This window comes from Phascolarctos cinereus, unplaced genomic scaffold (assembly GCF_003287225.1).
Source record: "Phascolarctos cinereus isolate Bilbo 61053 unplaced genomic scaffold, phaCin_HiC Scaffold_9;HRSCAF=440, whole genome shotgun sequence".
Classification (NCBI taxonomy): domain Eukaryota; kingdom Metazoa; phylum Chordata; class Mammalia; order Diprotodontia; family Phascolarctidae; genus Phascolarctos; species Phascolarctos cinereus.
The window spans coordinates 259,921,074-259,948,192 of record NW_027556402.1 but is presented as its reverse complement, the minus strand read 5'-3'; the positions used below and the strand labels follow the sequence as shown (position 1 = coordinate 259,948,192).

General features: G+C 55.8%; 2 protein-coding genes across 6 annotated transcripts in view; one reads left to right on the top strand and one right to left on the bottom strand.

Annotated features, from left to right (window-relative positions):
• The window catches only part of LTO1 (LTO1 maturation factor of ABCE1), a 22,905-nt gene extending 7,891 nt beyond the window's left edge, over positions 1-15,014 (top strand). Inside the window, exons 5-6 of one of the 5 annotated variants that reach the window (XR_013484217.1) lie at positions 3,258-3,403; positions 13,541-13,628. Coding sequence is in view for 3 of the 5 variants with exons in the window: in XM_078149020.1 (XP_078005146.1) it covers positions 13,541-13,775; positions 14,163-14,444 (517 nt within the window). In the remaining 2 variants the exon portion in view is untranslated. Of the gene's footprint in view, positions 1-3,257; positions 12,097-13,540; positions 13,776-14,162 lie in introns of those variants that run through there. The other 4 variants (XR_013484216.1, XM_078149020.1, XM_078149021.1 and 1 more) reach the window with 4 other exon arrangements.
• Positions 14,979-27,119, bottom strand: CCND1 (cyclin D1). Its single transcript, XM_020970847.2, has 5 exons — positions 26,574-27,119; positions 25,090-25,305; positions 24,239-24,398; positions 19,072-19,220; positions 14,979-15,470 (listed from the first exon to the last, which is right to left on the bottom strand). Exons 1-5 carry the CDS (start codon positions 26,769-26,771, stop codon positions 15,315-15,317), a joined length of 879 nt encoding a protein of 292 aa, XP_020826506.1. The 5' UTR covers positions 26,772-27,119; the 3' UTR covers positions 14,979-15,314.

The following is a 27,119-nucleotide window of genomic DNA, read 5'->3' as shown; positions in this document are numbered from 1 at the left end:
TCCTCCCTCTCCCTGCCCCCTTAGATTGCCGGCCTCTTGAAGTCAGGGTCTGTGCCAAAGGTGGCTGCCCCCTGGATCCTCGGGCATCTCTCACATGAAACCAAAGCCTGGCGTGACATCTGCCCCAGTCACCACAGATGAGTGTCCCAAGTGTGTGTTACCAGCAGTTTTAACACAGTGGCGGGCACCTCTGAAATTTCCCCACTCATGTCTTGATCATTAATACCTCTTACTTTAAAAGAAATGCCTTTTTTCTAAGTAAAAGTTAAATTGATTTTTAAATTTTGTTTCTAATAGAAAATAGTCAAGGCTTTCTAACCAGTCAGACCCATAAACAGTAACTGCATCTGAGCAGTCCGGTGAGCTCTTCTGTAGTAGCAGAAGAAAACTGTGGCATGGCTGAATGGCTGGCCCAGGAGCCAGGCAGGGAGTGACCGGTTCGAGGCCTGCTGCTGGCTCTGGGGCCAGGTGCATTGACAGCAGAGTTCCCCAGTACCAGAGAAATCGCAGCTCCCAGGCCTTATAAATTCACAGACACTGAATATGAAAACACAGCTTTTAGATGAGCTCACGTGGGCAGAGGTTGCCGGGGGACATTTCCTCCCTCATCTGCCTAAAGCAGGAGACCTTCCTGATGGACAGTGCCATTGAAAGTGGGCTGGGCCACTTGAGAAGCGCTGGGTGTGTCTGTGTCTGTCGGGGGTTGGGGCAGTCCCATGTGCTTCTGATGGCTCTTCTGTTCTGGGTCTGATTTTCAAAACATCTTCCCACCAAGCAATGAAAAAAGACCATGGAAAGCAGAACATTTAAGTCCGGGGCCCTGCGCAGGAGAGATTTCTCTTGGGTCTGTGTGGCTCAGGTGAAGTCAGGATTCAGCCTGACGCTGAGGCTGTTACCCAGATGACCCAGGTTGGCTTTTCCCAGAGAAGGAGGTGCTAAAGCCCCACTTTTCCACCCCCATTTGCTCCCCACCTCACTGAAGGCTACTCTTCTGATGTCCTGGGGCCCCACCTTCCTGAAGCCAGGCTCTGGAACAAAGATAACCCTTAGGAAGGGAGGGAGTCCTGAGAAATAAGACGTGGGCAGATGAATTGGGATTTTTCTGTCACCACTTTGATACTGTCCAGGCAGTAACGTTGCTAAATTTTGGTTTAGTTCCAATATTTAGAAATGGCAGGAACCCTTCCATGCCTTACCTGACATGCTTGAAGTTCTGGATTTAAGTGACATCATAGCAGTAGGAAGTAGGACTTTGAGATGTCAGGCCTGGCCCATTAGAGAGAGAGAGTAGAGAGGACAAGAGCCCTGGCCTGACCAGGGAAGGCAAGGATTAGCCAGGTGCATAGCCCCAAAGACCACCCTGAAGTGTGTCAGGTCAGTTTTTAGTGAAGCTTCCAGATGAGGGCTGTTTGCTCTTTTCCTTTCCCAGGATAACTTGGGGTGTCTGGGATTCTCCACACCAATGTGAGATCTTAGGAAAGTGTTTCCTTTGAGAGTAAATTTTTATAATTTTGAGACCTAGAAAAAAATCACGAGCCAGTTCCCCTGCATTGAGGTCCCAGTGAAACTTAGCCCCTTGTGGCCTTTGGAAGAAGAGCCAGGACATTAGGGAAAATGTTTGGTGACAGCCATAAGCCATCTTCACAAGTTCATTCAACTTGACGGTCTGCCTCATCAAAAAAAAAATGTCACGGGCCCCTTTGGCAAAGGTGAATCATGAATCAGAATCATGTTTTTATTTCTTTTAGGCAATTGGAGTTAAGTGACTTGCCCAGGGTCACACAGCTATTAAGTGTCAAGTGTTTGGTCTGAGGCCGGATTTGAACTTAGGTCCTCCTGATTTCAGGGCCAGTGCTCTATCGATACACTGCGCCACCTAGCTGCCCCTAGAATCATGTTTTTAAGTGCATAAAGTAAAATACATAGTATTTCAAAGGAAACCAATTACATTGATTTCAAATGGGTAGAAATCACCACCGAAACAAGTGTTTGACCAAGGTAAGAGCCTATGGTCTACAGTAACCTGACCACAAAATCAGCTGCCTGGAGTCCTGTTTGCTCTCTCTCCCAGAGGGGATTTGAATCAGGTGCAGTCTCAGGCTCTGCCCGCTGTTCAGGTTCTGCCAAGGAGGAGGATTTATTAGCATCATTGATTTTCATGCCTGATGAGGAAAGGGGAATCGTGATCGTTAACAGCCAGCATTTATGTATCATAGCTTTAAAGTTTGCACAACACTTTATAAATGTCTTATCTGATCTTCACAATAACCTGGGAGTTGGGGGCTAACATAATCCCCATTGTAAAGATGAGGAAGCTAGATGGGTCTAAGGCAGGATTGGTACTTGGGTCTTCCTGACTCCAGGCCCCGCGCTCTACCCCCTGCACCACCCAGCTGCTATCATTGAACTGTTCAGTGGGTGGGAGTCAGGGTTGCAGGGGCTCAGCATCCAGAGATGAAGGAGTGCCCTGGGCCCCAGCGTTCTTACCGCCTTTAGGCGAGAAAAGCACTTGGTCTGAAGGAACAGGATGGAAAGGAAAGGGTGGAGTGTCAGAGGGATTGGGGAGTATTGTGGGGTGGGGGAGTTGGGTGCCGGGAGAGAAGCAACCGAAAGGGAGTCTGAGCTGGATAGTAGATGGATAAGAAATAAGCTCGGAGCAGAGGGCTAGTCACCAAGTGGAAAGTGGGCCCTGGGCCTCGGCCTGTGTGGTCGGTCACCTGGGGGTGATGCAGAAGCCAGAGGAGACGCAGCCCTGTCTAGGCAGAGGGACAGTACAGAGGCGTGTCCACATTTTATGTGAATGTTATACACGCATGCACATATGCACACACATATTATACATACATATATACACAGACGTGTGTGTGTGTATAGATAGACATACAGACACACGCAAAGTGTTCATTAACAATTCAGGGCTGTTTGTGGTGAGTGGCATAGGTTTTGGGGATCCCAGGGCAGGAGAAGATACTTGGGCCTATGGTGAGGCTCAGACTGGATGCCATTAGCAAAGGCAGGGGCGGGGAAGTGAGGGCCATTATGAGTCTGGGTTTCAGGGAAATGAATCCAGCTGTTAGCTTGGACAACCTCACCCAGAGGCTTCAGGTGAGAAGTATTCTGGGTCTGTTGGGCAGTGGGGCTGGCCAGGGGTGGATGGACGGGGGAAAGATGTTGAAGAATCAGATGGCCTTGGCCGCTGCTTGGCCATGCAGGACAGGGATCAAAGATGGTTCCTGAGCCCATGGCATCCTTTGCAGGAGCGGCCCACGAAATTGACGCCTCCACATATGAACATGTTGCTTTTCAATGAGGGCATCTTGGGCCTGTGAGATTTGTCCTTCTACATCCCAAGATGCTGTTTCTTTTGGTGAAGCCTGTTCACGTACACCAAATCACCATGGAGGTATGTTGGCAATTAATATGTCTGTGCTGGAATCTTCCAAAGCACCAGAGAAGGGGGAGAATGCTCTTTTAATGGGACATGATGAACCAAGCCCCCCAAAGACATTATGTTGAGTCAAACCATCAGGGGTTTTGAAACTTGAGCTCCGTACAGTCTGCTGTGTCAACGCCTTTTGTTCTGTGGCCTCAGAATTAAAAAAGGGCCTTACCAAATGGGGAATGCTACTCCCTGAGCACACAGCTGTCGAGGAATTTTTAAATCCTATCAACTTTCACCATTTTCTCTACACTGTCGCATGCCCACATATGTCCGCAAAAAGCTCAGCCATTTTTAGTGGGTTTGCAGCGTGATAATTCTGTTGGCACTTACTATCCCAAGAGTCCTAAGTGAACCCTTGGGAGGCCTGCTAGTGCTACGCATCTCATCTTCTGCCTGAAAGATGCAGCCTCAACATGAGGTTTTTCTATTGCCCTTCAAGCTGGTCGGGGGAGAAGGGAGACGTGCCGGTCAAGGTGGATGTAATCAACGGGTAGGAGGGAATGTCCCCGCCTTGTGGAGTTCAGAGGCCATGTCCTTGTTTCTCTCCATTGGCAACTAATTTCTTCCTAAAATGCCACGTTACTGGTTTTGTAGGACAGAAAACCTCTGGTACAAACACGTTAGACCAGGAGCTCCGTGGCCCTGGACTGGCTTCTCCTTTCCTTGTGTCCAAGTGCTTGGCACGTAGTAGGTGCTCAGAAAACGCTTGCTGTCTTGACTCCCAGTTGAAAACTGCCTAAAGTGGACAGAGCCACGCTTCATTTGTTGATGTGCGAGCGAGCTCCTGTTTTTAAAATTCCATGATTTGCCCTGTACCAATAGGACCCTGCGTGTCCCAAGGTGAGAGGCCCCGGCCGTAGATGCTGACAATCAGCACGTTGACTCGCCGTGAGTGTTTTGCCATTTCTAATTTTGCCTTCAGTTTTCGGCCTCAACCCAAGAGAATGGGGGCTGACCCTCCCCACTTCGTCCATGCCATGCACCGTAAACTAAGTACATTGGTCATGTGCCTCAGCTCAAGGGAGCCTCCCCGTGCCCCTGTGAGAGTGGAACTCCCGGAAGCCCAGCCTGTGTCCGCCCCTAGGCAAGTCACTGAACCTTGCCTCAGTTTCCTCATCTGTACAATGGGGCTGTGGCGAGGCGCAGGCGAAACGACACAGAGCGCTTGGCGAGCCTCGGTGTGATTGTCACGATCACGGCTGTCACAGATTTGCTCGTCCTTCTGCACTGCTGCCACTGTGATGCCTCCGTAGCACCGGTCAGTGACACTGTCACATGACGGCCGCGGTCCTGCCGAAGAAGGGTCTCCATCTGTCAGACTGCAGCACAGTGTAGCTCCGCAGCTCTGTGGCCACTGGCCTCCAGCCTCAGGCGCAGGATGAGTGGAAGCGTCTGTGTGAGGCCGAGTGAAATCCGTCTTCCTTTCTAAAATCCTTACTGGCCTCCCTATGGCCCTTCCCATGCCCCATTACCTCGAGTGCTCATATAAGTACAGTGGGGCTCGTGATCCCCATTCTACCTACGAGCAGACTGAGCCTCAGAGCTTGCAGGTGGCCAAGCCCGGACCTGGCACCAGGTGTGTGCTGACTCCGAGGCCAGCCCTGTAGCCATTGACTCAAACTAGTGACTTGGCAAAGCGATCCAATTTGGATTTATCTTGATATTTTCATAATGTCTAGCCCAAAGAAAGAAGATGAGTTTATTATCTATGAAGACAGGCAAAGTTTAGAATAAAAGAGAACCTGACTTACATAACAATAGCTAACAACTATGTGCTGCTTACCTGTGTACCTAGCCTTGTGCTAAGCATTTTACAATTATTATCTTATTTGATCCTCACCAAAACCCTATTATTGATCCCCATTTTACAGATAAGGAAACTGAGGCAAAGAGCAGTTAAGTGACTAGCCTGGGATCACACAACTAGGAAGTCTCTTAGACTGGATTTGAATTCAGGTCTCCCTGACTCCAGGCCTGGTGCTCTGTCCACTGCATCACCTAGCTATATACCGTAGAGAAGTCCAGGAAAAGCCTTATTGCTGCTGCAGAGAAAGGGACAAAATGTTGAGGATTAGAGCTCCCCAAACAGTCTTACTGATAAAGAAACGCCAGCATCTCAGCCCAAAATCCAGTAGCAATAACAATGCAAAAGAAGAAAGACTTTCTGCTGACTCCTAAGTTCTCAGCTGCTGTACGTGGACCCAGCGGGTGACCTGGGGGCTGTGAACTGCAGAGGCTTCGAGTTGGGAGACACGTCCATGGAGATCTAGGTGGACCCGGCTTCCGCACACATCCCCACTCTGCAGCCACCAGGAGTACTTACCTTCTCAGGAGAAGGTTCTCACTGGCCTGTCTCCCAGAGCTGCCCAGACTTTCCGTTGTTCTGGGGCTCTAGGGTTGTGTTTGTGCAGAGCACGGGCAGTCAGGGGGCAGAGCGGGTGAGAGCTGTTAATGGGCTGTGGTGGGTCTTTGAGCAAAGACTGGCGACCGTTGGCTGGAGATGTGGCGGGGTCCTTGTGTGAGCAGAGGTCCCATCCGGCACGGAGCCACCCGTAGCCCCATAATGGAGACTTCTGCTCTGCTGAAAACGCCCACTGACTGAAAACACAGGCGAGCCACTGCCCAAAATGACTTCAACGATTGAAGACAACTTTTGCCTCCATCTGAATGTTAGGAGTATCAATGGACAGAGGGCAGCTTATGTTGGGCTCAGCCAGAACGGACTGAAGTAAAACCTCTGGCGGACTAAGGCAGCCAAGACAAGGAGCTCTGTGTGATGGGAAGTGCCAGGAGAACTTGGCAGGCATTGGAACCATCAGCGTGTCCCTCAGTCGGAGGGAGGAAGGCCCCTCGGACAGCCGGGGTCAAAGAGAACGGCTGTGCCAGTGGCTGGGGACGCGCTTTCAGGAGGCTGTTGTCATCTTGAAGGTGGGGAGAATGGGGCTCATAAAGGTGCAGTGACTGGCCGAGGGCTGGGCACGTAGCTGGAGCTGCCCCACAGGCTTTGTGACCATAAGAGCACCTCTCATCTGCTCCACGGCAGGGGGGCCCGGGAGCCAGTGTTGGGCCCAGGAGGCCTGGCCATCAGCCTCTCAGGGCCTCTGTTTCCTTCCCTGTAAAACGTGAATTCACAAACGATTGCACCCGAGGTCTCCAAGTTCTTCCAGGGCCGATCATAAATCAGGCCATCAGACATCTACAGGGTGAGCGGCTGTCTTGCATTGGGGAAAGCGTGAGTGACGGAGACAGGATCATTTATCAGAATGAACAGGCCAAGTCATGGATCTCTGAGAAGAGCCAGAGGGTCTGAAGATCTGAAAGTGACAAAAACCACCAGGAACATTGAGACTTCCCTGAACCTGGGACCAGACTCATCACAAAGTCAGTCCCTCTGGCCCCGGAGATCAGCTGCTCTGGCATGAAATAAATGCATTTCTAGAAGACCACCTGGGCAGGGTCCCTCTTTCAGACCTCTACATGTCATTCCTCAGACCGCGGCCTGAGCGAGCCCAGATCAACGCAGGTTGTCTAGATGTGGGACATTGTGACAGGACGATGCCAAGGGTCCAGTGGCCTCAGCCCACTTTGCTTTGATGCACCAGAGCCCCTGCCCCCAGACAGGAGCCCCTGGCAGGGAATGCCAGTCTGCACGGAGTGCTCTAGGAGCTCTTGTGGACATGCTTCCCGAAGATTCCTAGAAGGGGCAGAGGGGGAGCCATGCAGGCAGACCCGTGCCAGGAGGGCAATAGGGCCCCAGAGATGGCCTGGGGGTGGGGGGTGGGGCAGTCCAACCTGGCCTCTGACTACGCAGGTGATGGCCGGGCCTGGGAGCTCCCCAAGTCAGGGAGGCAGTGGTGGAGCCCACCCCGGCTGACACCCTGCTGTTCGGGGGCCGGGGCTGGGCCTGCGGCCTTGTTTCCTGGGCCCGATCGGCCATGTCTCTCACCAGGCTTCTTTTGTGCAGCCCTGCTTTTCACTTTAAAAAACAAAACCCACCAACATTATCATTAATGTGTTATTTGTATTGATCATTATTGGCCACTGGACCATAGACTTTGTTTTTCCTTTTTTTTTGGGGGGGTGAGGCAGTTGGGGTTAAGTGACTTGCCCAGGGTCACACAGCTAGTAAAGTGTTATGTGTCTGAGGCTGGATTTGAACTCAGGTCCTCCTGAATCCAGGGCCAGTGCCCTATCTACTGCACCACCTAGCCACCCCTGACCATAGACTTTAAAAAGGGATGGTGGCTCCAGTCAGTTCCCTTCACTTCCCAAGTGTGATCCGGAGCAACATGGACCAGAGCAGCACTCATTTTTATAATAGTGTCGACAAAGCATGGCCGTCCAGCAGCCCTGAGAGATGGCCTGCAGTGGAAACTGAGGCTCAGGAAGTGTTACGTGATGGCATTAGCTGTTTCTGAGTGTGGATTCCTGTTCAGGTCCCCCTGCAGCCACGGGGTGAGGTGCAAAGGGAGGCAGGCCACAGGGCCAGGCCGGGATGGGGGAGATTGGGCCAGCCTCACAGTCCTTCCAGAATGGGGGAGACGGGGACTCCTCTCTCAGCAGCACCCCAGCCTGGCCGGGCTGGGCCTCCTGAATGGGGCCCTGGGCGTTGGTAGCCAGCCTCCGTGTGTCCTCAGTTCCTCCTCACGGCTCTTGTCAGGCACTGAGCCCGCCTCGCCACGATGTAGTGTTTGCCCAGCTCATGGTGAGTGGACTGTGGGAACAGATTAGAGTGTCATGGCTTTGTTCCCCTCCTGTATAAACTCTGGATCAAAGACATTCCTGGGATGACAAAACGCTGCCTTCTGTGTGACCCAGTCCTGACCAGCCTGCAGGGGCAGGAGCTTAAAGCACACTCACGGGTATCATTCTTCAGAGGGGAGACCTGTGCACATGCAAACACACACACACACACACACACATACACACACACACACGTACACGCACACCACACGCAGGCACACACGTGACATGCACAACACAGGCAGGCGCACAAGGCACGTCCTCTTGCACATGCACTCACACACACAGGCACACAGTGCACGCAGGCATGCACACGCCTCTCCAGAGTCTGGGGTCTGAGCAGCTGCCCCCGAGAAGAGAAAATGCATGTTTGTGGCAGTTTGTGCAGAGAAAGCTGAGGACAGAGGGCTAACTTGTGACTCGGGGCATGTTGAGGCTCCAATTCCTCCACGAGGCCCTAGCTTGTTGGAAGTCAACTCCCTCCTGCTTCTTAGGGACACGCGTGGCTTCCTTTCAGGGGCCACTAGGGCCTCCCCGTGTGTGTGTGCAGGTGAGCAGGGCAGGCGGTGGGGTCCAGGCCCACCTCCACCACCTATAGCCAGGCAGTCAGTATCTCAGGGGCTGGCCCGGGGGCTTCCCTCGCCTCTCCTCATCCCGACCTTTAGGGACCCTCTTTGTCCCCCACGTCTCTGGCCCGTCTCCCATTGCCCCTTCTTGCCCTCCCTATCACCGTCGGCCCAGCCTGCCAGCTGTCTCTTGTGGGCGACGGTCCATCTTTGCCCAGGTGGGGCTGTCCCCCACGGCCGCGGCACTCCCCTTCCTCACTTCCCTCCTCCCAGCATCTCTTGCTTCCTTCAAAGCCCTGTCCAGCCCAGCCCCCCCTTGTCCCTTTGGCCCTTCCTGACCCTTCAGTTCTGGGCACCTTGCTCTCTGCAGATGACTCCGTATCCACTTCCTCGTGTATGTCCTGTCCCCCAAGGAACATATGAGGCCGTAGGAGACATCTGTACGCCTGTCAGCTCCCGCTGATGCATTGGGCTGTGCTGTGGACCCACCTTATTCCTCCTTAATGCTTGAGCCGAGGCAGTAAAACCTCAATAAATGTTGACTGGATGATGAGAGAGCTTGGAAGTCGTGTCATCCAGGTGAGAAAACAGAGGCCAGAGGTGGGATTCGAACGCAGGTCCGCCAGCATTGGCAGCTTTCCATGGCACAGGCTGCCCCTCTGTCTCTGGGCACTGTTGCTCTGCCCCACAGTCTCAGAGCTGAGTTGGAGACAGGGCCCACCACATTGGCCAGCATCTCATCTGGGGCTGAGGTGTTTCATGCACACCTTTCGTGCCCTGGCATCAGGCCACGGAGAGGCTTCCCAGACCTGAGAGCAATCCCTTGACCCCCAGGGGCCGGGCCCGTCAGAGAGGGGCAACGCTGTCTGCTGAGGAACGAAACGTGCCCTGGGGAAAACCTCTTACTTTAGTTTTAGTGCCCAGGGTGTGAGGGGGTCACAGAGCTGCACAGGTGCTAACCCGCATGTAAACAGCGGGGAGCCTGTCGGGGCGCTGGCATCCCTCCACGGAGCTAGCTGCTGGCACCAGCCTGGGTGCAGAGGAGGCCCATAGGGCTCCCGGATCCCTGGCCACGCAGCCCAAGCACGTTGGGGGGGGGTGGCTGCCACCCCCTGTCTGGGTCCGTCTCAGTTGACAAAAACAAATATTTGTTAACATCTGCAAAGAGCCAGAGTTGGGCCCAACAGGTGGGCTGTCTGTCCCAGCTGTGAATCTCATCTTGTGGGAGGGGAGGGGGGACATTGGCCCACCACCTCCTTCTGCAGGTGAAGGGGGTGTGGTACAGTCTCACCCCAGGCCTCAGAGCCCTCCCAGAGAGAGGGAAAGGCTGGGGACATTCTCTGAGGGGACTGTCAGCCAGGGAAGAAGGAAAGCATTGCCCTAACGTGGGGTGGGGCCCAGGGGAGAAGGGAGTCATGTGGCTGGGGACTTTCTCCAGCTCCTGGAGGGGGACCCTCAGAGCTGTGACTGGCAGGACCTGGAGGAGGAGGGGTGGAGACGCCTGACAGAAGTGGTCAGCCGTGAAGGAGAACGGCCGGCCTTGGGAGTCAGGGCCAGCAGCCTGGCACAGCAGATAAGGCCGTGAATCTGGAGTCAGAACGAGGCTCTAAGGCAGTCCCAGGGCTGCTGCTTCACCCTCTTGGGCCTCAGTTTCCCCCTTTATAGACAGAGGCACCCACCTGCAAGTAGCGCCTTGTATGAGGAAGGACGCGCAAACCGCCTCCAACTACCAGTCACCTGCCAGGGCCCTCGGGCTCTCTGGACGTGGCTTGGAGAAGGTCCTTCTATTTGTGCAAAGGTGACAGTGTCCCCTGAACTTTCCTGTGTCAGAGTTCACTTCATCCTGACAACCCTCTTAGGAGGCAGACAGGCAGGGCAGGGGCAAGGGTCTCCCTTATTCTGATGAATGTGCCTACACCCACTGAGGTTGCTGAGGGTAGAGCTGGGCTCTCTGGCTCTAGGCTGATCTCCTGGCTCTGCTAGCCCAGTGGATAATGTGGATTTGCATTCAGGCACCAAAAGCATTTATTAAGCACCTACTATATACCAGGCACTGGAGATAGGAGGAAAGGCAAGAGTCCCTGCCCTCAAAGAGCTTCAAGTCCAGCGGGGGAGATGAGAGGCAGACAAGTACGTAGTGAGCTACACAGATAGAGAGGCGATACTCACGATGAGGGAAGGACCTCTAATTAAGGGACCCTTGGGGCACGGGAGACGGCCAGTGCAAATGTCGAGTCGGGAGATGGGGCATCCTGTGCGGAGAGCAGTGAGGTGCCAGGGTGGCTGGGCTGAAGAGCCCCGAGTTCAGATTTGTTGGGAAGCCAGGAGAGAATCCATGAGGCACGTGAGAGGACCCGGCCCGTCCCAGCTCACTGGCGCGCAGAGGCTGACTTTGAGCAGGGTTTGGAAGGGAACGGGCGAGCAACATTCCCCAGTAAGCCCCTCTTTACACACCCGTGACTGACCACATGGACTCTGCCTGGGCTCCAGAGGGGCTGTCCGGTCCTAAACCAAACCTTTGCCTTCCCCATGCCCAGAACTACTTTACATCTACCCACACCCACAGAGTTATCTCCCCCGACCAATTCTAAGTGGCTGGCTAGATGTCTCCAGTACCTAGCACACCCTAAGCGCTCAATAAATGTTTAAGCCGGGGGGCAGGTAGGTGGTGCAGTGGATAGAGCACCAGCCCTGAAGTCAGGAGGACCTGAGTTCAAATCTGGCCTCAGACCAAACACTGGACACTTACTAGCTGTGTGACCCTGGGCAAGTCACTTAACCCCAATGGCCTAAAAAGAATAATTAAAAAAAAATGCTTAAGCGGCTGCCCAAGGCCCACATTCCATCGAGATGTGGCATCCAAGTAGATTTTTGCATTCCCCATAGACTTCTTCAACCTCCCCCAAATTCTGCCACACCTGAAATTAACTCGCGTCCCCCCAGAAGGGGATGGAGGCGGAAGGCTCTAGTTGCCCATTTCTTGGCACGCTGATGTCACAAAGCCATTGTCCTGGGGGAGCCCCTCAAGGCCAGATCTTGCTTGCCTCCTTCCTCGCTGTCCATCGGGGATGGAAGCAGCACTCGGTGGTCCTCACGGTCCCTTCTCTCTGTGAGAGGCAACCAGGCGCAGACCCCCCTGCTTGTTAACCTGAAGCCCATTCAGCAATGACAGCGGCACAGTCACTGGGTTTTACAAAGTTTATTTCTAGAATTTAAATTTTTTTAAAGTTTTTTTCTTTTTTTTTTCCTTTTTTGCTGGAAACTTGTGTTACAGGTCTGTTGGTGAAAATGTGCATTTCAGACCAGGGATGCCAATAAGTACAATATAAAAACGTACACATCTGACTTGCCTGTTTCCTCTAAGATTGTTATAAATCTGTAAATAACGGGACACATAAAGCACCTCTGTGGACACACGAACCCGCGATCAGCCTTTGGCCTCTTAGTACGTACAATATTGAAAGAAACTTACCGGACACGCCACCACTGAGCTTAGCACAGAGCCCCCCAGACCCCGTGTTTTCCCCCCTCCCGCCACCCGCTCCCTCCCCACCCGCGACACAGAGATGCCACACAAACAGAGAAGTGTTTCTGAGGTAAAGCGTAAATGTTCCCCAGATATGGCCAGGATGGGTGGATGCGGTCCTGGCGCTCCACGGGCCACCGGGGATCTTCACTGCGTTTCTCCTCAAAATAAAAAATAAATGAATTCTAATTCCGTTTTGGTTTTAGCAGCATACAGACAAACAGCTAGATTATTCTTCAGCATACAACTCTGTTAGCTGGCTTCATGGTAAAACCTACAGGCTTCTCTTAAATTAGCATTATGCTATAATTAACAACAACAAAAACCTAGCATATAATAAACAGATTAAACACGCCAAATATGTAGCGTTTCAGAAAACACCCTATGCCAAGGGTGAGTCCCCTGGGCAGACAGTCCTAAGAATTAATGCACCTTCCATAGAGCAATGTGGCTAATAACATAGCTTACAACTACTATGATAATGAACCCCAGGGCGCAGGAAGAATCCACTGTTCTCCATGCACAGCGAAGAAGGAAAATCCTCTGGGACTCCCATCTCTGGGGCTGTTTCTCAACTCGGGCAACCCTGCTTGCCGGAGCCCCGTTCAGGAGAGAGCGCACGCCATGACTGCTTGGCTTGTTGGCGGGGTGGTGGGTTTGCAGGCCTTTCTGTTTGCAGGAGGAGGGGAGGCTAGGAGTCCGGGACCTGAAAACCCCTGGTTCTAACACGGTTAACTGAAAGCATGAGGTATTGTGAAAGAGGAACCTTTTTTGGGATAGAGCAGTAATCACATTAAGTAAAAAAAAAAAATTGATCACATAAAAAAAAATCTACAAAAAATTGTCAATAATATAATTTTCTATGAGAAAATTAAAAACTTTTGACATGGCAGTTAATGACATTGTGTAAAAAAAAAAACTGATCCACAATATATAGCAGCAAAACGACATGACAAAGATACAGAGAAGCGATACTAGCTGTCTTTTTTTTCCTTTTCCAAACCATGCTGGGAATTCATCCATAGCAGCTCAATAAAAACGGAGTATCCCCCACTCCACTCCTGTTACTTTTACAATCACCCCTTCAGCGATCGGCAGCTTCCCCACGCATCCATCCATCCATCTCTCCATCCCTCCGATTCCCTGCCACAAACTCCTCTTCTTCCTCCTACGCCACCTTCTTCTCCTTCTGCCCCTCCCTCCATCCACCCCCTCCCTTCATCTACTTGCTTCCTAAAGAATAACACAACATGCCTCACCCAGATGTGCAAATTTCCGGTCACTACACAAGGAAAGAAGAAAGATGCGGACGTCAGCCCCCCTCCCTGGGTTCTCCGCCTCTGGCTGTGTTTTTCAACAGCCAGACAGTGAGCGTGCTTGGGGCAAGAAGACCCTCTCCTCCCAAGAGCTGCGTCCACACGTCCTTGGGTTTGTTTCTGATAACTTTACTCCAAAGGACTGGTCTTTGACAAGCTGCGTCAAAATTGCTACGTCGCAGGTAAGCACAAGGTATTGTGGGGATTTTTTTGTGTTTTTTTTTTTAAACCAAGGGGGAGATTGCATTATTTTACAAATCATACTGGCCTTCTGAATTTTCTCTGCAATAAATATGCTTTATAGCCTTAACTATAAATTATATATTTTAGCCTTTAAAAACCTTCCGTTGTAAAACAGGTAGAGATTATCCTTAAAACTACATGGTCTAAGGCAAACCTTTAAGGCCCCTAATTTACAAACATCAGTTGGCACTAAAGATGTAAAGAGCCTTGGGAGGGGCAGGAGTGCATCCTGGCAATTTGTGAACCAATTTTCTCTCTCTCTCTCCCTCTCTCTCTCTCTCTCTCCTGAAACCCAACCATCTCAAACCACCATGGCTGGACACCAGAGTCCAGCCAAGGCGCTAACTCGGCTGTCTACCTCTGAGCGTATGTCCACTTCCAAACCATTCCATTTTAGAAAGTCCCCCCACCCCCCATGCATCACACCAACGTGGCTTCCTCTCTCTCGTGGACTGAAAGTGCTTTGGAATGGAATGGTTTCGGAGCACAACGTGGATTCCGCCAAACGGACAGAGGAGGCAGAGGCGGCAGAAGGACTCCGGAAGCCCCAGCCTTCCACACGCCGCTGGTCAGCGCGAGCTCAAAAAGTAGGAAGATTACAAAAATAGAATATATTATGCCACTACTTTGTCTTTTCTAGAGTACAAGTCCCGGATGAGCCGTGTGTGTGCGCACGTGTGCGTGTAAGAGAGAGAGAGCTCTGGATCCCGAGGCACAAACAAGATTAGCCTGAAATGAAACGCTCTGTTACGCTGACCCACTTGTGAGGGGAGGAGAGAAACTTCTAAGGAAGGAGCTCAGCCGCTCAGAGACAGGCCGTAAAGTGCCTACATGCATTAGCTAGCGGGGACAGAGGCGCTGGGGCCGCTGGCGGCAGGCAGGCGGGCAGGGGCCCAGGTGCCGCGCCGCCACCCGCGGAGCTCTACGTCTACAAAAGAAGAAAAACACTAACCCTTCTCTACGCAAAACGGCTGGTTTCACTTTTTCTGCTTCGTTCTGTGGTTTCTGCATTTTGGGGCTTTTTTTTCCTTTTTTCTTTTATTTTTGGTTTTTCACCATGTAAGGAATCGTGGCTAAGACCTCCCCTGGAGATCTCCTTCTCAAGTTAACGCCTATCTTTACAACATACAGTCATAAACACGTTAATATAAAAACTAGTTGATTATTAGAGTATAAAAGCATCTATTTGTGTGGCGCAAAGCCCCTTCCCCCAGGGCCATGCGCATCCTTTTCCTCAACAGTTTTTTGGGATGGTTCTGTAAGTCATGGATGGAGGATGGAGGGGGAGAGAGAGTGGAGAGAAAGAACAGGAACAGAGAAAACGGAGCGAAGGGCCCGTTCGGTCTAGAAGTGTCCCGGGGAAGGTTTCCTGTGGGGGGGGGGATGGGGGGATGGGTTCTGACATGGCGGCGGGCTCTGTCCGCAGATGCCCTGTTTGCCTCCAGACTCAGCAAACCCCCAGCAGACGCAGGCGGCCCTCAAATGTTCACGTCTCGCACGTCGGTGGGCGTGTAGGACAGGTCCCCCTCCTCCTCCATGTTCTTGGGCACTGAGGATGAGCTGTGCTGCTGGGCCTGGCGCAGACTGGACTCCAGGAGGGCTTCGATCTGCTCCTGGCAGGCTCGTAAGCAATCCTGTGGGGCGTGGGAGGGAGAGAAAAGGCCGGCCTTGATGACCCTGCCTGTCCGTCTGTCCGTCCTGCCAGGATACGGAGGGCCAGCCCCTTCCTAATCTGGGGGCTCCACTTAGGGGATGAGGGGATCCATCTCCTTCCTTCCCTGTCTCCTCTGCCCACTGTTTACACCTCCAGCTGAGAGTGGGCAGGCTGCCTCGGGCATTCTTCTAGGGGCTGGTGGCCCCATTCACCCACTGCCCCACTGCATGCCCAAAGATTTGTAAGTGGAGAGAGGGGTGAGGTTTTCCTCTAGGTCTTGTCTTAGAAACAGCGTCTCAAGGTCTCAGGGGCAGCCTGAAGAAGGCATTAATTCAGTTCCAAAGCATTGCTTAAGTGCTTACTGTGTGCTGGGCTCTGCTGGGGTCTCGAGGAGACATCTAGGAACTGTAAGAGAGCTCTGATCCTGCCAGGGCTGAGACAGCACCGAGGGCCTTGCCCGACATACAACAGGTGCTGAAGACATGCTTCCTGGTGGATGCACAGAGCCTCGCCACAGGGGTGGAATTCAAACCCAGGCCTGCCCACCTCTAACACTCCTTATTCCGCTAATCGACCTCTAGCATTTCAATGGGAAAGATGCGTTTGCAAAGAGCAGAGGGCCTGCACACAGAAGGTGCTTAATCAATGTGCTGGCTGATCTCACTGGCAGTAGAGACACAGGTACTGCTGTTGCTACTTGGCAGATGAACAGACTGAGGCTTGCTCAGCCCTGGTGGTCACTCAGCTGGAAGCCCCCGGGCATGCCCCAGCCCAGACACATGTCGTGCCTGAGGCTGAGGGCTGGCGCCCCCCCCCAGTCCTGACTCACCAGCACCCTCCAGGCGGGCACAGCGGCAGACAGTGCCCAGGAGCCCCTCTGGCACAGGGGAGAGGGCGACCCCCACCCCGGGAAACAGAGGCTCCACCTGCCCCAGGACCCGGCCCCCCAGTACGGCGTAATCTGGGGAGTCAGCCCCACCATCACAAATCAATCACACACAGGCATTCGTTAGGCACTAGGTGCTGGGAATGCAAAAAAGAAGTCACAGGGACCTTCTGGGCCTCAGTTTCCTCATCTGTAAAATAAAGCCCATCCTCTGACCCTCCCCCACTGAGCCCTGGTGGTGCCACCAGTAGGTCCTCGGATCTGCACCGGCCCCACCCTAAGCACAGGAAGCACTCCCTGAATGCCTGGAACTGGCCTTGGCCCACTGGAGGCTGCCTGGAGGAGGTGGCTCGGGAGGTCTCCCGAGCACTGATGGTGTGGTGGGCCTGGAGCCCACAGGACCCAAGTTTGAATCCTGTCTGAGCCACTGACTAGCTGTGTGGCCCTGGGCAAGTCACTTCACCACTCTCTGCCTCAGTTTCCTCATCTGTAAAGTAGGGATCGCAACAGCAGCTCCCTCCCAGGGTTATGAGGCCCGAACGAGGGAATGTGGGGGTAAGTAAGCCCTAGGGAAATGCTGGGTTATTAATAGTGACGCCAAATGGCTGCCTGTCATTCCTGACTTGTCCAGTGCCAGGGCTCTCCTGACATCATCTCTGGACCTGGAAGAACCAGTAAGGCCTGGGTTCAAATCCTGTCTCTGACACGTGCCAGCTGGGGAACTTGGAGAAACGATTTCTCTTCTCTTGGCCTCAGTTTGTTGTTCTGTAAAATGGGGAGTCAGTTCAAGGAGCACCGTCTACGGCCCTTGTTTCAGACAGCCAGCAGCTCAGAGGCCTTTCTCAGGAGATGCTGTTGGGGAGGGGGCTGGGGTTCCTCGGGCTGCCTGGGAGGAAAGGGGTTTCTAGGGCTCAGTTCAGGAGGGTGAGAAGCACTCTAGGAGGAGGGGCCAGTCTGGCCATGTTCTTTAGGGCTGCTGTTGCCCCCTCACAGGGTGGTGGCCAGATAGCAGCCATTAGCTTTATCATTATCATTATTATTATTCTTGGTGGATTCCCTCGGGCAACCTGGGACCTAAATGAGTTCAGATCATTTGTGGCAGGGAAGCAGATTCCTAAGGAGAAGGGATCTCCCAACTGTACAGAGAAAGAAACTGAGGCTCAGGCCTGGGGAAGGGGGGGTGTGGCGCTGACTCCCAGTCCCAAGTCACCTAATGCACCAGGTGGTCCAGGGTGGCCCCCCTTCTGATTCTGCCATCCCCAGGTAGAAGCTGAACTGCCAAACCCTAACCTTGCCCAGGTAGTGCTAGGCGCAAGGCAAATGAAGCCAGCCAGGCTCCGGGGGTCACAAAGGATCCCTGATGCTGCTTGGACCCCTCCAAAAGGCAGTCAGAATGCCCCAGGTTCACTCAGCTTCCCAGGAGGGCAAAGTGAAGGTGGGTTTTTGGTTTTTTTCCCTTTGGAAGGACTGCTTTTCACTCTCAGTACTTCCCGTGTGAGAAAACAGGGCCATGACCTCTGGCGGCAGATGGGCCACGTACAGAACCGGGACCAGGGATGAAGCCTTGAGGATGCCAAGATCCGGTGCCCCTTGAGGGGAGGAGGCGGGAGGGCCAGAAGCCTGCCTCCTGGCCCTGCCCCTCACCTGCCTCCCTGGGGGATGTGGACGAGCGCCTTCTTTCCTCCCATGTGAAATGAGGGGCGTGGGCTCCACGGCCTGACTCCGCCATGGATCACCTCCCTAGCGGGACCCTGCCTGCCTCAGTTTGCTTCTCTGTAGAAGGGGATGAGCAGAGCACAGACCAACCCGGGCTGATGTGGCATGTGAGCCTCAAATCTCCAGAAAACCAGAGTTATCATCACGGGCAGACATTTAAAATGCTACATCCTCATGAGAGTGTTGCCTTCAAAAACCCACAAAAACAGCCTGGAAGGGAAACTGTGGCCATGCTCGGGCTGGCCTCACCTCACTGTCTGAGACCTCCCAAGGCCCCTGTCCTGGTGCCCCTTTATCGGCCATCCCTCCGTGCCCCCCACAAAGCATGACTCACTGGCTGCCAGCCCCGAGGAGCGTCTCCCGCAAGGCCCCCAGAGACCCTCGGCCTCATCAGGAAGCCCTGGGGGTTGAGGCCATCCAGCCGGGCCAGAGGCAGCCAAGAGAGGCCGGGCAGTCTGGTCTCACGCTCAGGACATTCTGACACAGCTTCTTGTGCCCTGGACAAAAGCCACCAGGGCACCCCTGGCCTGAGAAGCCTTAACTCCAGCTCTGCCAGTATGCCCTACCTGGATGACCCTTTCTCTGGGCCACAGTTTCCTCCTGCTTAAACAGAGGGACTTTCCTTCTCTAAATTGGACACCTTAGGATCGAACCATGCATGACGTGTGACCTCTGTGGGATGCAGAGCCTTCATCGTACTCCCCCGCTGAGGCCTTGGTCAAGATATCCCAAGACGCCAGGGCTGCCACGAGGGTCAAAGGAGGGCCTAAGCAAAGTGACTGGCACACAGCTGGTGCCCCTTTCCTGGGCCTCCGTTTTCTCCTATTTGACTGGAAGGCCTGTATCGAGATACAATCTTGTCTCTGTGACTTTGGCCAAATCCTTTCACCTCGGTTTCCTCCTTTGAGAAATGAGAATCTGGCCCCCCAACCCGAGCCTGCCTGCCTGGTGGTGATGGTAGTGATGGCGCGTGACTTACCGGGTCACACTTAATAACTTGAGACAGGAACCTGGTGAGGCGCTGGTAGGTGAGGAAGGGGTTGGTACTCCCCAAGTGCAGGCCCTGGACGGCGGCCACGACGCTCCCCGCGGCGATCATGGAAGGGGGGTTGGAAATGAACTTCACGTCTGGCATAAAAAAGGCAGGAGACAAATTTAGTTCAAAGAACTGTAGCCTCAGGGGGACCTCAGGTCACCCCCAAACCAGACCCCACCCCAACTCAGACAAGGGGTCCTCCTGCCCTGATGGCAGCTGTGAAAAGCACGTGGTCAGGGAGGATACAAGGAGAGTCTGGCAGCCCACAGTCTCCCATGGAGACTGACTGCCCTGGGGTGGGGTCAGTGGCCAAGGCTCCCCCCACAGGCACCTCCCGGAGGGAGGAGCTCCAAGGTGGGCCATGAGTTCTGGGCCTTTATATCCCCCTAGCCTTGAGAATCGAAGGTCATTGAAGGCAAAGACAAGCACAGGGACATATTTGGAAACACAGAAATGCCCCCCCAACCCCCCTGAAAAAAACCTCCCGGGGGGGGGAATGGAAAAACCCCGACAACAGCTCCTCTTAGCCAGCCGGACCTGTCAACAGCTAGATAATGCGTATTCAAGTGAAGGCGCCATCTTCAAAATTCTTTGTCTCCACCTCGCCTCTTGTCATTGGCTGCCACCCACCCTGGCAACAGAATCAGTGGGATGCGGTGGAGCCTAAGTGACGGGGGTCCCAGAGAGGGCAGATGGGACCCTGTGCCTTCCTGCTGCCTGCATTGATGTAGGTCTGGCCTCATTGGATCCCCAGAGGGGCCCACCACTGCCATCCAAACGGCTGTCCTCCTCAGGACCAGACGGGCATGCTTGGAATGGGGGGGAACCCCTCGCCTGCCACCCCCAGGAGGGGGAGCACCCCTGTGTCCCTGGCAGAAGGGACCCCCGAATTCGAGGCAAAGCTACAGAAAGAGAACCCAGTTCTAGAGCTAAGTTCACCCTACCATCAGCACCCAAAGTCAATGAGCACAGTTCAGAGGAAAGGGGGGAGGCCCCCCAAAGAAACTAAACTAACCCAACTCTGGAGTGCTCAAAATTAAAATTTAAAACAGGCCCGAGCATTTTTCATCATTTCAGGTTAGCAGGAACCGGCAGAAATGAATAAGGAAGAGCCCTCCCCCATGCTCAGGAGTGGGGCCCAAGGGAGGGGAGGATTTCCAGGGCTGAGCTGAGGCACCACCAGGGCCATGAGCTCAGCCTTCCTGAGATCTCCCAATGCAGAGACCTTGGGGGGCCTGGGCTCCCCCCTCCTTTTTACAGATGAAGAAACTGAGGCTCCCGGGCCTAAATGACCTAGTGAGGAAGACAGACAGGTCCCGTAGCCCCATTCCACCCCTGTGGACCTAGTTTGCTCCTCCACTGCCCGCCCCTGGCCACGTGACCACCGCACAAGAGAAGGATCATTATCATTCTAGTTTCCCACAGGGGCATACAGCTAGGAGCACTCCCTGATTTGGGCGTCTCCCCTCCCTTCCTGCCTCTGCTGGGCCCCAGGGGCAGGAAAGTCAGAGCCTGCACACTTACAAAGAGAAGCCAGCCCCAACTTTAGTGCCCAGGCCCAGTGCCGGTCACCGAAGCTGTTAGCTTGGGAGATGCTCCATGGATGATAAATGGCACACACCGCTTCACCTCTCTTCCTCATCTATCAGAAGAGATGTCCCTAAAGGCCCCTCCCACCCCTGGGTCTCCTTGCCTGAGCCTCTGTTTCCCTATCAGTCAAACGAGGGGGATGGGCTCTCCCCACCCGGAAGGGCAGGAGTCTGGCCACCTTCACATCCTCCTCACTGGGCAGCAGCCAAGGGAACAGAACCCAGGGCTGGTGTCTCCCCCGTGCCTGGCCCAGCCCAGCTCTCCCTCGTCCTCTGCCTGGAGGCCCCGAATTTCCGCATACTAATCAGGGGGCCCCTCAGGCCTGTAATTGGATGCCCCCGAGCGTAGAGTGTGGCATCATTGTCAGACCCCATCGCCTCATCTTGCTCCGCTCAGCGCCCACAAACAAGGCTAACTCGGCGAGATGAATGAGATCTGACACGGGGACAAAGGGCTGGGGGCCCCCGCCAATTGAAGCCCACATCCCCGGTAGCCTCTCTGAGACTTCATCCAAAAAGAATAAACAACTTCAGCGCTGTTAAAGAGAGAGCGAGGGGGGAAAGGGAAGGGGGCCGAGAAGAATGCCAACCACCCTGAAGGGAAGACAAAGCGGCCTGGAGGCGCGGGAGGACTTTAACAGGGCCAGTCACCCCTTTCCTTTCTAAATGGGACCGATTGCATCCAGTCTGAGAGCTGCGGGCTATGAATGAAAACCTTTTCATTGAGGCCAATCAGAGCTGCTCCCATAAATCACACGGGGACCGGGCAGCAGGTTTCAACTGGTCCCGTACCTTGAGCCCCATGCTGGAGGAGCCAGAAGGGAGGCCCTGTCAAGGCAGGCTTCAAAGGCGCCTTTGCCCTCTGCGGTTAGATACCAGAGGTGCACCGCCGACTGTCCTATGCCCACGGCCACTGGCCCAATATCTGTTTCTTTCATTGTTCTCTTGTAAAGGACGGAGCTTTCCTGAGCGCTGTTCTGAGCTGGGGCCAGACAGGCCCGTTTCTTTTGAGTTATCCCTGCCTGGCCTGCCCCTGCCAAGGTCCATTCATTAAACTCAATTATGTGATAACTTCAAACAACTCTGGTAATTTTTCCCCTAACCTACCGCAGCACAAAGAAAACCTTTCGTATCTAGAAAAAAAATGTACCCTGATGTCACACAAGTGCCTGTAGGAGGTGCCCAGTTAAGAGACCAGGAGAACTCAAAATTCTGTAGCACCCCTCCCCCCTTCAATACTATCCTTCCTGCCTGGGGTGGGGGGGAGTGGTGCTTTTAATCCTTCCTCAACCCCTCCTCATTAGAGGGCTTTCCTTAAAGTAATAATGACTCAATCTTCTCTCCTTCCTTCCAGCCCTGAGAGTTTGAGACCCCGAGCTCCCAAGCAGCCGGCCTGGCCCCCCAGCCCTAATCCCTGCCCCAGCACACAGGGTTCCTCACGCAACTGGATGGAAGGAAGCTTCCCCCCCTCCCCCCTGAGCATGGAGGAGGAAGGTGCTCACCCCCAGGCCTGGGCAGCCGGCCCTGCTCCACCGTGGGTGACCCAGGAGGCCCGAAGCAGGCCAAAGTACTGCGGTCTCTGCGCTGTACGACCTTTGAACTCGGCCTCCTCCCCCCTTCAACATGCCTGTTTCCAAAGGGGAGGCTGGATAACCAAGCCCCACCTACCCAGCCAGGTATGGGCCCCGCCAGCCAGGCCCCGGCAGAGCCACGGAGGGCTCTGGGAAAGCCTGATGAGCACTTCCTGAAGGAGAGGGAGGAGGTGGTGGAGGAGGAGGAGGAGGAGGAGGAGGGACCAGCAGCCACTGTAGTCTTTATCCTCAGTGAACTTTTCGGATTCTATGAAAACGTTCCCAGCGCCATAAAAGGCGGACTGCGAGTTTCCAAAGGTCCCTGCTCTCCCTCTCCTGCCTGCTCAGCAGAGCCAGGGCTGGCCTATGGTGGCTGAAGCAGCTGAGCCCCCGGGGGCCCCAGGGTGGGGGGAGCTCCCTGACGGCTCTGGGTGGGGGAGGGTGCCGCCAAACCACACCACAGGACGCTTGGGTCAGACCCAAATGGGGCAGGACGGGGGACGAGGAATCGGCTGGCATTCACTTGGGCCCTTGGAGCGCTCCCAGGAAATCCGGCCTGGATCTCAGGGGAGCATCCCAATGCCCCCCAGCCAGCCGACCCAGGACCTCTCCATGGCTCAGCTAAATTAACGGTTGGCCTGAAATGCCAAGATCCCAGAACAGAGAGAGAGAGAGAGAGAGAGAGAGAGAGAGAGGCCGATAAAAGGGCAGTGGCAACCAGCCACTGTGGTGTGGTCAAAGCCTGGCCTTGGACCTGAGCTCAAATCCTGCCGGATGCTGGCTTTCTGACCACAGGCAAGCTCTCTCTGGATCATCTCTCAAGTGGAGAGAATGATGCCCACGGCACCCACCCTCACAGGGTTGCTCAGTCTCCAGAGACATCATGCCTGGCACGGGCTTTGCGAATTTCAAAGTAATCTAACAAATGCCGGTGACGAAGATTTATCGTTTACTGTTTATTACCGGGATGATGGTTGTTGTTATTAATACTATTATTAGTCAGCCCTTTACAGAGACTCGACAGCAGCCGACCGGCCTGTGATCACCTTATGTCGGGGCCTGAAAGGCAAAGGCAGGACCCAGAGATAGCTTCTGTGCTGCCAGCAGCCCCCCAGGACCCCTGGTCTAGTGACCCAGCCTGGCAGGGGCTGGAAAAGTGCCCTTGAGCCAGCTCTTTGGACCGAGACTCTGGGGGCAGCTGCTGATTCTCAGAAGCCCAATGCCCAAGGGCCAGCCACCGCTAACAAGCAGAATCGCAAAGGGGGAAGAGAAGGGGAGGCCCGGGTCGTCTCTGCTGGCAATACAGGGCTGCCCAACCCAAGCCCGATTCACAGCCCCTCCCTCCCACTGAGGCCCACGCCATGCCCTTGGCCCGGGCCTCAGCGTCTGCTAGTGCTCCGCTGGCCGCCCCCGCACATGGCCCATCGGCCGGGGGCACGTGGTGTGAGCGGGAGAGCTGAGGCTGGGGCTCCCCTCCCTTCCAGCCCCTCCTGGCTGTAGGCCCAGCTCAGGGAGAGGCCAGGGGAGGGGTGGGGGCCTGGCTTGGCAGCCTCATTAGGGATGCAGGGAAGAGGGTGGAGGCAGGAGGGGGGAGGAGCTTGGCCCCAAGATAGCCACCCTCCTTCCCCTTTGCAAGCTGACACAATAAAAGGGGGGGCTTGCAGCCCCCCCAAGAAAATAGTAATCACACAGGAAAAAACCCTTCCTGTTCACTGTCTTCATGTCACTGGAAATGGGGGTAGAGTCCTTGCCCCTAGAGAAATCAAGCAGTCCAGCCCCTTCCAGTGAATAGTGGGCACTCCCCGGGCAGAGTAGGCTTCTGTCGGCCCTTCCACGAGGCAGAGGCCCCAAGCACAGGGACCTGAGGTCACGTACCCCTCGGGCACACTCGCCTAAGTGAGCCTCGGGGGCCGATGCCAAGCAGAGTGGGTGCCTCCCTCCGCAACATACCTGTGGCGCAGAGGGCCACAAAGGTCTGCGCGTGTTTGCGGATGATCTGCTTGTTCTCCTCCAGCACGGGCATCTTGGACAGAAAGTGTTCGATGAAGTCGTGGGGGGTCATGGCCGCCAGGTGCCATTTCAGCTTGTTGACCAGGAGGAGCTCCATGTGCTAGAAGGAGAGAGGGAGGGCAGTGCGGGGAAGGGGGGAAGAGATGCCCCCGTGGGATGGATGCCAGCATGGAAGGGGCAAAGGGGCCGCTCCCCACTATGAAAAGGAAGGCAGCTTCCTAGGGAAGGATGACCAGTGGTCACCACGGGAGGGGGGCTGTTTCCAGGAGCTCAGACAAAAGGACCTCCCACCATCTGGAAGGAGAGGCGCCAGGCTTGGGAGCCCTGTGGCCGCGACCACGCGGGGATGCCGCTAGAGGGCAGCCGCTGCCCACTCTGGGGCCACGTTAACTTGGTATAAACGTGGTGGCTGGAGGAGGGGAGGGGAAAGGAGGGGAGGGGAAGGGAAGGGGGGGTGAGGCAGGGGCGCATCTTGGGGGAGGGCAGACACAGGGCTGGAAGTAGGCAAAAGGGCTCTCTCTCTCTCTCTCTCTCTCTGCCCTAGCCAGGGTGCTCTCCTTGGGGAATGCTCGCGGCCCCAGTCCTAACCCCCCAATCCAGCAAAGAGGACCCCCCCCCCAGGGCTTTTTGCAGTTCTGGGGCCGGCTGGTCACTGCAATTTGCAAACTGTGCCCTAGGCAGGCGGCAGGCTGGGCCGGGCTGGGGGCATGCAGGGCTGCTGCCAAGGCCCAGGGGCGCCCCGCCCCCCTCCTTCCCCCCCCCGGGAACCTGGGGCGCAGCAGGCATCTTACCAGCAGCTCCTCGGGCCGCACCGAGTGGTCGGTGTAGATACACAGCTTCTCGGCCGTCAGTGGGATGGTCTCCTTCATCTTGGACGCCACGAACATGCAGGTGGCCCCCAGCAGCTGCAGCCGGCTCTTCTTCAGCGGCTCCAGGGACAGGAACCGGTCCAGATAGTTCATGGCCAGGGGGAAGACTTCCTCTTCGCATTTCTGCTCCTCACACACCTGGGGGTGGAAGGGGGGATGGAGGCAGGACGCCAGAGACCCCCCCCAACCCTCCCCACCCCCCAGGAGCGGAGGGCCCGGGATCCCTGAGACACCCTCCCCACCCAGCGGGGCTGGAGGGGCTCCTGAGGAGGGGGCCATGGAAAATGCAAAAAGGCCAATCAAGTCAAAGTGCCCCCCCAAAAAACCCCAAAACAAAAGCGAGGCCCGAGAAACTGAAAGGAAAAGTGGCCGACCGGAGGGCAAGGGAGCGGGAGGGGGGAGTGGGGGGGCACGGGTGGGGCGGGATGGGGGGGGCTCCTCCGGGGTTCCTTCCCCTGTCCCTGGGGGGGACCTTGGGCCCAGGCCGCCCGAGGAAAGGGGACGGCCAGCCTGGCGGCCCCAGGACCAGCGGCCGTGGCCCGAGACACAAAGGTGGCGGCGTCCCCACGCAGGCGGCGCGGCGGCCGCATTTCCCCAGACGTCATCTTTTCAAAAAATATTTAAAAATATTTAAAAAATCGCCCGGTGCGTACAAAACCACTGACAATGAGCCCCAGGCGAAGCGTGAGCGGACCCCGGCCTCAGGGACCGCGTAGGGTGTGCGGGGGACGCGCAGGGAGCCCCGAAACGGGACGCCCCCCCCCGTGCCCGCAGCGCGCGCGGCCGCCCGCCTCTCTGCCAGCCGGGGCAGCGGCCGCGCCTTCGGAAATTAATTAAAAATACTCATAGGCCTGGGGGGGGCCGGCCGAGTGTCCGATAATGGGGACCAGGGACCCCGGGGTCCACCGCGCCCATTCCGAGCCCCCCCGGGGGCCCCGGAGCGCTCAGGTCCCGGGGCCCCGCGACCTGGCCCAGTGCGGCTGGCCGCGGCCGGGAGGCCAGGACCCCCTCTCCCACCTACCCACCCGAGGGCACAGCCCCTGGAGCTGCTCGCCCGGGCCGCCCCCGCGCCCCCTCCACGCGCGCCCCCTCCTCATTATTAATAAACACTTCTGCTTTGCTATAAATGCGCAAGATGGCGCGGGATACTGGCAAGGGCAGCCCCTGCATACGTGTCCTTGGATATTAATTTAAAATAAAATCCCCCCTTACCCCCTCCCTCCCTCCCCTCCCCCCGGCTCCGGGCTCGCCGGCCGGCCGCCCGGGCACCGCAGCGGCGCTGCCCTCGGGGGCTGCCGGGCCGCGGGCGTCCCTCCACTGTGGTGCCGTGCCGGCCGGGCGGTCGGGTCCCTTCCTTCCCACGGCCCCGGTGGGGCGGGGGGCGCGCGCGGCAGAGTCCCACCAACCTCGAGCATCCAGGTGGCCACGATCTTGCGCATGTAGGGAAGGATGTCCTTCTGCACGCACTTGAAGTACGAGACGGAGGGCGAGCACGTCTCCTCGGCTTTGAGCATGGTCTGCAGTGCCCGGTCGTTGAGGAGGTTGGCATCGAGGTACGCCCGGCGAATGGTCTCCACCTCGCAGCACAGCAGCTGGTGCTCCATGGCCGGCGGCGGCGGGCGGGCGGGCAGGCTGCTCCTGGGGCTCGGGCGGACAGACGGAGCGCTGGACGGACGGGCTGCTGGCTGGACGGCGGCAGCCCGCTGCTGCTGGGGCCGCTGCGTGCCTCGCGGTGCGGAGCACTGGGGGCTCCGGGCCGGGCCGGCGGGGCGGGGGACGCGTCTCTAGTGGCCCGCCTCGCGGTGCGGAGCGCGGGGCTCGGACGCTGCGGGTGCCGCCGGGCTGCTCGGCCGCCGCCGCCGCCGCCGCCGCCGCCGCCGCCGCCGCTGCTACTGCTGCTCCAGCCTCTGGAGGCTCCAGGACTTTGCAGCTCGCCCGACTCCCCTCCCGTA

Excerpts from the sequence above, each read along its gene's own strand:
- CCND1 (XM_020970847.2), bottom strand. The coding sequence starts at position 26,771 with ATGGAGCACCAGCTGCTGTGCTGCGAGGTGGAGACCATTCGCCGGGCG. Across the intron at positions 25,306-26,573 it reads TGGCCACCTGGATGCTCGAG|GTGTGTGAGGAGCAGAAATG; the intron begins GTTGGTGGGACT and ends TTCCACCCCCAG. Across the intron at positions 15,471-19,071 it reads AAGTTATTAAGTGTGACCCG|GATTGCTTACGAGCCTGCCA; the intron begins GTAAGTCACGCG and ends CACGCCCCACAG.